Genomic DNA, 13,940 nt, shown 5'->3' with positions numbered 1-13,940 from the left:
TGTAGGAGAGCTCACCCTCTGTTGTCTAGGAAAGGCAATTGAGCCCCTTAGTGGCTGAGGACACTGACTGACTCCAGAGAGTATACAAAACAGACCATTTCACATTCGAATCCTACTGGGGAAAAGTTACAAACTGAGAGCCAGTGAAATGGCTCAGAGGCTGAAGGCCCTCGCTGCCAAGACTGATAAACCCAGTTACATCCCCAGAACCCACATGGTCAAAGATTAGAACCGACTCCTACAAGCGGTCCTCTGAGTTCACGCCGTGGTCCGTACCCACGCAGGTAGACCACACACAAATGAATGCATCAGTGTAAAAACTTGCCCCCGGCTAAAAGCTGAGGATCGAAGCCATAAAACACTGAAAAAAATACTATGTGTGGGGAACTTTGCTACACCGAAAAGAACACACAGGAGACAAGCTGAGTGCATATCGACACATAAAACTAAGGGCACCCTCCCGGAAGTCATAAACGTGACCAGATGGTGGAAGACTGCTCGTAACATTTCTGTGAATCGACTGCCCAGGTGGCTGTTCTGCTCTAGTCATCTGCACTGAGATGAAGGCCTTTTCAGGCATCAGCTCGGGGAGCCTGGAATGGAGGCTCAAGCCCCCCCGAGGCATGGCCACTGAGATGTTTGAGGCTCTGTTGAGACGTGCTGGACTCAAGTTGTCACCTCAAGTAGAGACCAGGGCTCCTTTCAGGCCAGCATGTTCTCCTGGGCCCTTGAACACAGTTCAATCAGGAACCCAGAAAACATGGCTTTCCCTTGTGAACACCGGAATGCCCAAGGGAGACTTCCTGTGGTGACACTGTGATGCTGGCCTCCATCTTCAAATGCCACTCTCAACAGGACAAGCAGCCTCCCACAACCTCCCTCCCAAAGCCAGCCAGCTTTTGAGAAGTGAGAAGTGACAGAATTCATCAGCTAGCAGTGCGGCTGGTCTGAAGAGCTGGTAAGCCCGACTTTCGTTTGTTAGGGACTCAGGGCCGGATGGTGAGATCAGCCAACGGCTTTACTACAGACGTTAAGGACACCTTTGTCCTCAGTTATCAGAAGGCCTCTAGCTAATTAACTCTCCTATCCAAACAGTTCTAACAAAGCTAACAATCTGATTCCCAGTAGAGAAACAAAGACAGGTGTTGGGCAGAAAATGAAATCCCTGCCTAGCCAAAGTTCAGAATTATGGCCAAGGTCCTGGGCATCTTGGCTCAGACAGGGCTACAAGGCAGAACTGAGGTGGACAGGCTCTCTCTTGTCCATGTTACAAGGCTTGGATGCCATCACAGCTAGGATACTCCTTTTATGACCCTGTTTACTGAGGGTAAGTTTGTATCCTTCCATGACTGTTTTTTGTTTGTTTGTTTTGGGTTTTTTTTGAGGCTGTGTTCTGCCAAGAACTGTAATCTTTCATCACGATGCTGGGATTGTACCCAAGGCCTTAAGTGTGCTAGGCAAGGACTCCACCACTGAGCTACACCCACAGCTTGTCTTGTGTCCATCCTCAGTGTATTTCCAAGACACAAACATGGATAGCTCCTTTCTCTTCCTTCTGTCCTTTTTTTTATAAATTAAACCCAAATATAGAGGGTCTAGTTTTTAAAAAGTATAGAACAATGATTTCTGCTCCCCTCCTTAACAGACAGTATCTTGTTATGTAGACGAGGCTGGCCTCAAACTCACAATAGTTCAGTTATCTCAGTTTCCTGATGTCTGAGATGACAGGTGTCCACAACCACACCTAGATTGGTCACATTCTTTTTTTGTTTTGTTTGTTTTGAGTCAGGGTTTCTCTGTGTAGCCCTGGCTGTCCTGGACTCGCTTTGTAGACCCCAGACTGGCCTGGAACTCACAGTGACCTGCCTGCCTCTGCCTCCCGAGTGCTGGGATTACAGGCGTGCGCCACCACCGAGCCCTACTGATCACACTCTTTAAATGCGTTGAATGTGCCTTATTTTACTTACTATTTGTTTAGCTGTGTGTTTGGATATTCTGCCTGTGTACTACTTGCATGCCTGGAGAGGCCAGAAAGGGTGTACCTACCGATGGTAGTGAGCTGCCTTGTGCAGATGCTAGGACTCAAACCTGGGACCTCTAAGAGAGCAGCCAGTATCTTTAACTTCTGAGTCACCTCTCCAGCCCTACTTTATTATTTCTTAAATTAGTATTCTTTAAATTTCCCCATTTATGTCCGTGTGTGTGTGTGTGTGTGTGTGTGTGTGTGTGTGTGCGCGCGCGCGCATGCAGGCGTGTGCACAGTGCATATGCAGAGGTCGGAGGATAATTTAGGGGTTTGGTTCCTTCCTTCCATGATCATGTGGGTCCCAGGGATCAAACAGATTATCAGGCTTGGCAGCAAGCGCCTTTATGCACTGAGCCACCTCAATGGCCTTTTATTTTGTTTTTGACAAAAGTCTCATTATCTAGACCAAGTTAAGCTAGAATTTGAAATCCTCCTGCCTCCATGTCCTCAGTGCTGACCCCATAGCTATGCCTGACAGGGTGCGCTTTTATTAAAAGAAAAGTAAGTGACTAGGTGCAGAATCACAGGAGAAAACTAAAGAGCTCAGGGGCAGAGCACGTGCTTGGCGTGAGGTGGGCACTGAGTTTGAAGCCCAACATTTCCCCTGAAGAGGGAAATTAACATCATTTGCACGGTCAAGTGAAATAATGTGTATCATGCCGTTTTATACAAAATGAATGCAATACTACACAGCCCCCAAGATGGGTGAGACCAATGTCCCTGAACTCCTGGAACAAGGACCACATTAAGAGAAGTAGTGAGCGGGCCTGGCATCGAGGTTCATGCCTTTTATCCTGGCCCACACCTTTTATCCCAGCACTCGGGAGGCAGAGGCAAGAGGATTGCTGTGAGTTCAAGACCAGCCTGGTCTACAAAGTGAATCCAGGACAGATAGAACTATTACACAGAGAAACTCGGTCAAAAAAAAAAAAAAAAGCAACCAACCAAACAAAAACAAAAAGAAGAAGAAAGAGAAAGAGGAGAAGAAAAGAAAAAGATGTATGCATGTTCACACACACACACACACACACACACACAGAGAGAGAGAGAGAGAGAGAGAGAGAGAGAGAGAGAGAGAGAGAGAGAGAGAAGACTTTGAGTGCTGGAGTCAGGGCTTAGTGGCAGGCACTTAAAAAGCATCTTAGTAACAGTGGTCCATTAAACTTGAGGCCAAGAGGTGGCGGAGTTAAGGATACTGAATATACATTTCTATACGGTTTCAATGTTTGTACCAAATAGCTCCCATATTTATAATAAAAAAATAAAATGATGTAAAATAAATGTGGGTAAACAGAAGGGAGTGAACCAGCAGTTACAGGTCTGAAGGTTCGTCCTGGACTAACCAGTCAGTGGCCGGACCCCTGACCTTGCTATCACTTCCTGTCTGGTCGAGCCATGCTTTGTCAGCTGCTGGCGGGGGCAGCTTGAACAATATGCCATTCTCCAGATAACACTTCCTGCACACTGGACCCATCCTTGAGGCCTAGAAGTTTGCCTTCTTGAATAATCTGACCCAGCTTCTTGTGGGCAGGAGGGACACACACGTCTGCTCCTGAGGCTCTGTGTCCACAACGCTCAAGGAAAGCCGGTAGACTACAGCTGGGGTAACTCGGGGTGACTAGGTGAGGGTTCTGGTGCTGATGTCCTGGTTGAATGCTGACTCTCTAGAATACCTTCCCTCCTCCCAGGACACCTCCTTGTCAACGCCATCCTCTCACTCGTACCTCAAGGGGCTGCCACTCGCCGAGGACAAACACGTGCAGGCTCTTTATGTCCGGGTCCTTGTGGAAGATGTTGGGCTTGGCGTGGTGCTGGAAGTGTCGATGGTTCCACCAGTTGGCGGAGGCACCCTGTAAGGGAAGAGGAGCTAGGTGAGTCCCAGAGGATGATGGGTCCTTGAGCTGGGTTCCCGATGGGAACCAGGTCCTTGTACCTCCAACAGCCATGGCTGGCTTCTCCATCACACATGGAGTTCGTGTGTGCCTGGAATCCCTCGAAACTCGAAATCAGACTATAACCCTGCCCTTCTGAATCCAGGGTACTGGTCAGTTCTCAAAGATGTCAAGGCAATTCTCCGGCCTCAGTTTCCCCAGGACTGAGCAAGGGAAAGGGGCTTCAGAAACAGTAAAATTATCTCTACCAGGGAAATTAGCATCTCTCTCTCTCTCTCTCTCTCTCTCTCAAAGAAGGATTCTCAAAAACAACTAGGACAGAAAAAACTCAAATGTCCACCAACTGAAAATACAATGTTATAACCTTACAACAAGGTTTAGCTAAACTATAAAAAGGAATGGACTGGGCCGGTAACATGGCTCAGGGAGTCAAGGTGCCTGCCGTGAAACCCAGCGACCTGAGTTCGAGCCCTAGGACTCACATGGTGGAAAGAGAGAACCAACTCCTGAAAGTTGTCCGCTGACCTCTGCTTACATGCTGGGGTGCCCCTTTCCCCAAATAATAAATACATAAATACAAAGGCTGCTAACGCACGATGTAAGCACAGATGAACGTAGAACCACCACACAAAGCGAAAGAAGCCAGTAAAAGAAAAATCAAAGGCCCCAAACCCTGCTGCTCAAGATCTCAGTCAGGTGAAGCCCAGTGGAAGGCAGCTGATGGCTGCCCAGGCATAGGAGTGAGCAGCGAGGAGGAAACAGGGCTGGGGTACAGTGGCTAAGGGGCTGGACATTTGTGGGGACTTGATCTGTGGGCGATAAAGATGCTCTAAAATGGTGTCAGAGGTATAAACTGTGTGTGTTCTGCACGTTACTCCACGTGACACTTTAAAGGTGGGCAAATGGCCCTCTGTGGGCACTGTATGCCAGACCCACTATTTCATCGAGACTTTCCCCATGGATCAAAGGCCTTCATGTAACACCTGGAACTACCAGAGGAAAATGTAAAGGGGGCACTTGAAGGTCTCGGCCCAGGCAGCCATGTTCTGACAGGCCATAGCAAGAGTAAGACAGAATGGAGACAAGCTGTGTCAGCTGTTCACCGGACGGGAGAGCTATAGCTGGAATGCATGAAAAGGCTGCACTATGAGACATCAAGAGAATAAACAATCCATTCAAGAAGTAGACAGATGAATTTAGGAGGCTGAAGCCAGAGAAGTAACTACAGATGGCCAGTCTATGAAAAAAAACCACTCACCGTCCTTAGCAACAAAGGAAATGCAAATCATCACTACAGAGACTCCATCTCCTCCCTGCCAAAATAGTGACCATCAAGAAAAAAAAAAATCCACAAATGCTGCTGGAGGTGGGGGGAGGGGCACTTACTCATCGCTGGTGGGGGTGTAGATTAGTCCAGCCACTATGGAAAAGAGCAGAAAGGTTCCTCAAAAAGCTGAAGCAAAAACTCCTGCATGATCCAACTCTATCACACAAATACAACGTCTAGACACTGGCAACATGGATGGCTGCAGTTAGAAACAGCCCTGGGCTTTGCAGTGACCTCCGGCCTCTGCAGACAGCAGGCTTAAAAAAAAAAAAATCATAGCAAAAAGCAACATGACTGAGCCAGAAAGCTCCCAGGCTAATTTTACTCTTTTAGGAGTCATTCATTTACATATGAAGCCGAAAGGAACAAATGTGCCAAGAGAACCATCAGTGGGAAAACTCCCTGACCCAGAGGCGCTGAGGAGGAAGATACAAAGCAAGTAAGCCAGCTGACAGGCCACCAGCATAGAGATGTTCCTGGAGTGAGAATCGAGGGTCATGGAGGCGGGGTGCACATCCCCTCCCTGGACTTGGGACCAGACGCCATCATATTTTGATTGTTTATACTGTAACCTCTGCTTGGAGTCTCTCCCATTCGTCACCAAGCAGAACCCGACTTATCCTTCAGTAATTCCTCCTCCAGGGCACAGTGAAGGCTCATCTGCCTGAGGACCAACAACAAGCCTTCTCTGTTCTCAGAATGAGGAGTGAATTGCTGCCTGCTCCAAGCTGGCCTGGACCAGGGGCGGGGGTGGGGGGAGGGGGGGGGGAGGAATGCATGCATGCAGTGGTGAGCCAAGACAATGTGTTGATCTGGGCCAGGTTGGGCTCAGACTGCCTTGGCCTCTCATATACTAGGACTGGGTCACAAGGTGCACCACCACACCTGGCGAGAAGACTCCTTAGCGGAGCTGGGGGAGTCATATCATAGCCTGGGGAAAAAGAAAAAGTATGCACCCTGGCAAATACATCTATAATACTTTGAAAACCTTCTTTGGGGTTCATCTTGTCTTCAGGTGAGACACTTTCTGAGCTTGACATACTTAAATATTTTTAATTACTTTACAGAGATGAAAGTATAGCAAAAGGACTAATGTCGTAGCTTGGTGGTAGAACACTTAGCTAGCACGTGCAAGGACCTAGCCTCAATCCCCAGCACCACAACAGTTTCTTTCTTAATAAAGTGTATTTTTCTTATTCTTTGATAAGAATAAAATATTTATGTTTAAAATAAATTTTAACAGGCTTTTCCATTTTTGACCCTTTTATATCTTGGTGTTCTGGAGTTAAAGAATTGATCGTTTTTAAAATGGTCTATCAAAGCTGGGCACGGTGGTGAGTGCTTTTAATTCCAGAACTCAGGAAGCAGAGGCAAGTGGACCTCTGTGATTTTGAGGCTAGCTTGATCTGTCAGGCCTACATGGTGAGACCATGAGAGAGAGAAAGGGGGGGGGGGGAAGAAAAGAACAATAGCACGTACAATAGGAGTACATGTCTGTTTTGAGAGAGGGTTTCTTTTAGCTCAGCCTGCTCTTGGACTTGCTATGTAGTAAGTGGCCTCCTCCACCTCCTGAGTGCTGAGATCACCAGTGTGCACCACCACACCCAGTCTATATGGTGCTGGGGGTAAACCCAGAGCTTCAAGATGCTCAGCAAGCATTTTACCAACTGAGCTATATCCCCAGCCCCCAGAGTTCTACATTTCATAAGCAGAGGCTCTATAGGGAAGCCAGCTCTCTGTCCTGCCCTTGTCTGTCTGATGTAAGAGCTGTGTTCCAAGTTATCCATCAAGAACTCAAGGTCTTGGGGGCAGGAAAGGCCCTTAAGATCCTGCCAGAACCTGTAAACAGGACACAATTCATCTTTGTTCATGGCATGGGGAGAGCAGGGGGTAGTGGGCAAAATGTTTCTTTCCTATACAGAGGAGGATTTTGTGCCACGGAGGACAGTGCAGAAGGAAACAAAGCACTTGTGTGGATCCCCTCCTGAGGTTCTGGACAGAGTCCAGGTTCCCAGCCCTCTGAGCCTCAGGGTCGAGCGAACCGATAGCTGGGAACCGCTGAGCCGATCCCCGCTGGCTCCCACAATCCAAGCTGACAAACCAAGGGTGCAGTAGGGTCATGGCTACAAAGTGGAGATATTTAACCTGGATGCGGCTGAGGACAGGAGGGTGGAAGTCTTAGGGACCCGGCTTTTCTGAGGAAGCAAGTGGATGCTATTGGGATGGACTGACTGTGGGATTTGCTTGAAGGAGTGTGTTAAGGTTTGAGTATGTCAGATCACCATAAACTCGCAGGTTGAATCTGCAGTCCCACGCCGATGGAGCTGTTTCAGTAAATGGTAGGGACTTGAGGAGATGGAGGAAGTAAATTAATAGAAGGGGGCACACCTTTGAAGGTTTTTGTCTGCTCCCCTGGTCCCTTTCTTCCTCCAAGTCTCCTGCCTGCTTGCCTTGAGCTAAACAGCTTCTGTCACATGCTCCTCCCCGCAGGGTCACCATAGGCCCACAGTTACCAGAGCTGACCATGGAGTGACACTTTTGAAACCATAAGCTACTAAAAGAAGTCCTCCCTCTCCTACATTGTTTACGTCTGGTAACGTCTTCTTACAGCGACGTCGAGTGATGCATACAGTTGGCAAGAAATGGTTTCCCAAGTAGAAGTGACATAAATCAGATCAGCTCAAGGTCACTGGCGAGCTTGGCTTTATGGACTTGCTGCCTGTAACACTTCTCTCTGTGGGTCACGGCATCATGTGACTTGTGTGAGCATTTTAAACAACTTGCTCTTTGATTTAGTTAAGTATTACATAGTTTGACGTCACGTTCTAAGGGCCTATCTAAAATGACAGTAGAGGCGATCTGCAATTCCAGATTTACAATGGCTTTGGATTCTGTGGCAGCAAGCCAAGACCATTTTCCTACTAACACCTTGCAGTGCCTTCTGTTGCTAAGCTGCGAGGTGGACAAGGCGAATTCCATGCATTTTTAAACATTGGATATTTTCTATTTATAGAGTTAATCCAATGGGATGGTCACCCAGGCTGCTGATAGACCCCTCTCCATCCCCCAGCACCTCTTTCTTTCTTTCTTTCTTCCTTTCTCTTTTTTCTTTCTTCCTTTCTTCCTTCTTTCCTCCCTCTCTTCCTTCCTTCTTTTAAAAAATGATTTCATGTGCATTTGTTTTGCCTGCATGTATGTATGAGCCTGTCCTATCCTCTGCGGTTACAGACAGTTGTGAGCTGCCATGCTGGTGCTGGGGATTGAATCCAGCTCTTCTGAAAGAGCACCTGCTGCTCTTAACCACTGAGCCATCTCTTGAGCACCAAGTCTCCCCAGCTTCGTTTTCCATGAGTGTGCAGCCTGATGTTGGAGGGGAGGACTATATGTATGCAATGCACATGGAGGCTGGACCATCTTAGGTAGCATCCCCAGGAACACTGTCCACCTCCTTTGAGGCAGAGCCTCTCATTGGTTTAGAGCTCAGCAAGTGGTCCATACTGCCTGGCCAGTGAACCCTGTGGCTCCTCCTGTCTCTGCCTCCCCAGTGCTGGGATGATGAGCATGCAACACCATGACCAGCATTTTTCATGTGCTCTAGGTATCAAACTCAGGCTCTCCTAAGAAATTTACTGACTGAGCCATCACCTTTCACCCCAATGCTTACCTTTAAGTGGCCAATGACGAACTTGTGGACAATGTGGTTCCATATGGACTTCTTATAGACAGAAAGGTGGCCATAGTCATGTTGCAGCCATCCAGCTTGGGCCTGGGGAAAGAAGGCTGTGAATGTCATTGCGGTACTGGCAAATAGCCATGAGGAATCTGAGGGGTGGGGATATACAAATGATGGTCAAAGATGTCAGGCCTCACCTGAGAGGTAGCAAGGACGAAGGCGGTGATGAGGGTTGGAATCCAGCCATTGCCAAAGTACGAGAGAATGAACCAGGCGATGCTTTCCATGACGATGATGTGGGACAAGAGGAGAAAGAAGAACAGGTGGTTGGTTTTGAACAGGTTCATGTCCTCAGCAGTCTTCTTCAGGGCCCGGAAGTCCTCGGTGATCTGAGACTGTTGAGCAAGGACACAGAAGAGCGTCAGCCTCTAGACCCTCCAAGGGGACGTGTGTTTGAGCCCAGTACACACTACAGCCGTGGCAAGCACCTCGGACCTGCGTGAGCTCAGCCACCAGGTGCTGCAATGACCACCATTACTTATAGGCACGTTGCCGCTGGGTAAGTGGCAGAAGAAAAGCTGCACTCAAAAAGCATGTGCTTTCAGTCTGCTAAGTGAATTAAGTCAGTCTTAGAAAGACAACTACGCCATGTCTTTGTAGACTATATAGAAATATAACATCTTTCAAAACAGAAATATGGGGCTGGAGAGATGGTGGCTCAGTGGTGAAGAGCACTGACTGCTCTTCCAGAGGTCCTGAGTTCAATTCCCAGCAACCACATGGTGGTTCACAACCATTTATGATGTGATCTGATGTCCTCTTCTGGCCTGCAGGTGTAAACACAGGCAGAGAATTGTATAGATAATAAGTAAATCTTTAAAAAACAAAAACAAAAACAAAACCCACATCATTAAAAAAAAAACAAATCAACAACCAGAAATATAACATCTTATGTGTACAGATGACACTAAACTAGAAGTGCAGCTGTGGGGGACAAGAGGGACAAGAGGGACAGAGGGACAAGAGGGACTAACAGCGTGGGAGAGATGGTTCAGCAGTTAAAGCACTGGCTACCCTTGCATAGGCCCAGGGTTCAATTCCCAGCATACAGATGGTGTCTTTCAATTGTCTGTAACTCCAGTCCCAGGGTCATCCAACACCCTCTTCTGGCCTCCAAGGGTACTGCATGCATAGTGCATGCATGTGATGCACAGACTACATGCAGGCAGAACATTCAAACACATAAAATAAAAATAAAGGTTAAGGGCTGGAGAGTTGGCTCAGAGGATTAGAGCACTGGCTGCTCTCCCAAAGGTCCTGAGTTTAATTCCCGGCAACCACATGGTGGCTCACAACCATCTATAATAAGATCTGGTGTCCCCTTCTGGTGTGCAGGCATCCATGTGGGCAGAACACTGTATACTAAATAAATAAATACATCTTTTTAAAAAAAGGTTAAAAAATTTAAGGGGCTAAAGGTGGTAGAAGGAGGGGTTAGGAGGAAAGTGGAGGGGTACGGGACAATATGCTCTAAGTACACGGTATATACACAAGTATATGTGTATGAAAATGGCCTCCTATGACCTCTGTCGTCGTCGTCGTCATCGTCATCATCATCATCATCATCATCATCATCATCATCATCATCATCATCTTGTATCTTCGACACCAGTGTTCTCAGAAGCATTATTTACAATAGACAAACAATAGAAGCAGGAGCTGGAGAGATGACGTGATGTTTAAGAGTGACTGCAGCTCTCACAGAGGACAGAAGCTCTGTACCCAAGTCCGGCCACTCACAGCTGCCTGTGATTCCAGCTCTGGGGGATCTGATGCCCTCTTTGGCCTCCGTGGTCACCTGCATGTACAGTCAGGTACAGCCTCTCTCTCTCTCTCTCTCTCTCTCTCTCTCTCTCTCTCTCTCTCTCTCTCTCCCTCTCTCTCACACACACACACACACACACTACACAGACACATCACTTTTTTTTTTTTTTGAGGAGAAACAACCCACCTATCCAATGATGCATGAGGGGCTAAGTTCCAGGTGTATCTAACCTTTTGACATTAGCATCTGCAAAGTCCATACTTGAGAAGATTTTCTGATTTAAGTTACAACACACACACACACACACACACACACACACACACAATTTTAGGCTGCAGGTTGAGTGTGCCTGATTGTGTTCTATGCATATAACAGGCTGTTCAGCCTTTAAAACAAAGGAAAATTGCTACAACATGTGTCCTATAATGAAGGAAGTTGATGCTAAATGAAATAGGCCAGTTATAAAAGGATAAATGTTTGCATGAAGATATTGGAACGAAACCCATGATTCTGTACAAACAGTATACACCAGCTGCCAGATGTGGTAGCGCACACCTGCCATCCCACACTTGAGACAGGAAAAGCAGGAGGATTGGGAGTTCAAGGCTAGCCTGGGCTACATGAGACCCTGTTATCAAAACAACAAAGAAAATAAAAAGCAATGAAAATATACACTAATAACATTTTGTAAAGGACAAATACAGTATTATCTATATCTGTATATTATCTGTATTATCACATTTATCTGCTAGAGGAGTCAAGCACTTAGAGACTATAGAATGGTATTCGGCAGGGGCTGAAGGGAGTAAGGAGGTAGCGTTGAGGTACAGCATGTCAGCTGGAGATGATATAGGCATTCTAGAACTGGGCTGTGGAGATGGTTTTGCAAGAGGGCAAATGCTCGTGCATGCCACTGAACTCCACGCCTTCTGACGGTGCAGGTGCAGAATGGGGTCCTGCTCATGAGCCCCGAAGATGCCAGAGAGGCCTTGGTGAGTGTTGAGCACAGCGGCCAGGGAGGACCGAGAGAGAATCCAGGCCACGAAAGAGCCTGTGCCCTACATGCCTTTGCTGAGGCCTGAGGTACAGGCTAGTAAAGAATTACTCCAGCTCAGGAAGAGAGCAGGAGGGGCCAGCCTGGTCTGGTTCTCCCCAGGAAACTTCTCTGTCCTGGATGGCAGTCAGAAATGCCATCTCTAGGACAGGCAGAGGTGATGGCAGCCCACCCTCTCCTGCTGGCACCAAGGCCACACATAGTATGCTTGTTAAAAAGCTAATTGCTTCAGCTCTGGGACCATGGTGTGCCTCTGAGGACTTCAACCATCCTGTCCTGCAAGCTGTCAGGCCAACAGGCTCGGCATCCTCAGCCCTACTTAGGGCCTGGAGAAACCTAGGTTCCGTGAGACTGGTGACTCTAGTAGGAAATAAGGATTGATGGGAGAGGAAGGGAGGGACTCTCAAAAGTTAGAGGAACTCTTAACATATGCTGTTCTACACAACTCCATCATGTACATCAGATCCAGTGTATACATTGCTCCACCATTAAACACTCAGCTGGTGAGGTCTGGGGAGTTATTTTTACATACCGCTCTTTGAAGTCCAGCACCCAGTAGGGTGTCTGACTCAATGACAAATGGTTACTCTTTCTCAACGTGACTCATTCCAAAGCAGCCATGCTTACCATGTCTCACTGTTTTTGCCCTTTCTTAGATGGTCGTGTAGCAGACCAACATCTGGCAGCTTTGCAAAAAGCAGGTGGGGAGTCAACAGACCAGTTGGGAGACAGGGGGATGCTTTGAGGTCCTCCCTGACCTCGAGCCTCGGGGCCTCCTCCCAGACTGAGTCAAAGGCTCTCTTGCCCCAGCCCTGACAGTGGGGTCCTGGGGAGAAGGTGCTCCCCTACGGTCCATCCGGTCTCATCCCACCCACACCAAGGTTACAAGTCCCACTCACGCTCTTGCCACGGTCCAGGCTGGGCTCCTCGGGGGCCAGCTCACCAATCAGCAAGGGCTTCAAGAACTTGCCCACGAAGTCAAGGTCCAGATGGAAGGCGCGGAAGGCATCCTGGGAAGTAGAGAAAGAGGTTGGTAAGGCTGAGCCTCTGACTTCTGCTGGCCCCTCCCACTCCCGGAAGGAGAGTGCTTAGCGGCAGCTCCAGTCCGTGATCAGGCACCAAGTGGGGCTTCCCACCACCCCGCGGCAAATGCTCACTCCAGACTCCCTCAGGACGCACGTCTAGTGCAGGACTCCAACACCAAACAGTATCCACCCAAAGCCTCTGTACTGGCGCCAGGCCTGCTGGGCTGGTCAAGGGTTTGCAGACAGGCAGGTCTCCTTGGAGAGCCAGGTAGACACAGGGCACAGAGAAGACAGGCCTGGCCTGCTCCTGAGCCGAGTGTCTTCCACAGCGCCCAGACGACACCACCCACCACCCCAGAGATCTCCTCATACACACAGCCACAACGACCAGTGCAGAGATAAGACACAGGGTTTAACTCAATGATAAAATGCTTGCCCAGCATGTATGAGGCCCTCAGCTCGATCCCTAACATCTAGAAAATGACTACAAACTGGAAAATGTGCTTAGATGACATTAAAGAGCAATAGAAAATAACATGAACTATGTAAAAGAATTCCTGAAAAACCCTGGCACAAGGTTGGGAGTATCTAACCTATTACTGAAGACTTGGATTATGCCTTGTTTTATTTTCATTAGTTTGCAAACTTTCCCTAATGTTACTATTATAGTCTACATTTTAATCTTTTTCGTTCTGGAGATGAAGTAAAAATATGCCCGATTTCGGCAACTTTAGAAAATGCACAGAAGGATAAAGAAGAAAAATAGCCATCGTGTGGGAAGTCCATCAAAGTTAATATTGTAGTATTTCTGCCGGCTTCTTCTGCACAGTACGTATATGACAAAGAGTGTCCACAACACCAAGCATCTCTCCTAGAGGTGAGTCTGCACCAGGTGACCCCAGGGCGTGCAAACAGATGCTCCAGTGTCACGTGTATCCTGCCTCCCACCACTCATTCAGACTGAGGCACTGCACAATTGAGTTGAACAAGCCAAGGAAAAACAAGCACAAAAATCAACATAGAGAGGCAGAGAGAGAGCTGTGGGAACAATGGTCTAAATGGCGACATGGAAACCATATGCTTTCGCTAGAAAGGCTCCTGTTTGGACGAAATACAGA

The 13,940-nt window shown here is 47.8% G+C and overlaps 1 protein-coding gene across 1 annotated transcript in view; it reads right to left on the bottom strand.

The window, feature by feature from the left end:
• Positions 1 to 13,940, bottom strand: part of FADS2 (fatty acid desaturase 2) — a 35,377-nt gene that overhangs the window by 13,360 nt on the left and 8,077 nt on the right. Inside the window, exons 2-5 of the mRNA XM_084772615.1 lie at positions 12,697 to 12,807; positions 9,116 to 9,313; positions 8,910 to 9,011; positions 3,751 to 3,876 (exon numbers count right to left, since the gene is read on the bottom strand). Of these exons, the coding sequence (XP_084628741.1) occupies positions 3,751 to 3,876; positions 8,910 to 9,011; positions 9,116 to 9,313; positions 12,697 to 12,807 (537 nt within the window). The remainder of the gene's footprint in view (positions 1 to 3,750; positions 3,877 to 8,909; positions 9,012 to 9,115; positions 9,314 to 12,696; positions 12,808 to 13,940) is intronic.

Source organism: Acomys minous (genome assembly GCF_964271855.1).
Source record: "Acomys minous genome assembly, chromosome: 2".
Lineage (NCBI taxonomy): Eukaryota > Metazoa > Chordata > Mammalia > Rodentia > Muridae > Acomys > Acomys minous.
The sequence above is the reverse complement of the archived record's forward strand: the minus strand, read 5'-3'. Positions and strand labels throughout refer to the sequence as shown.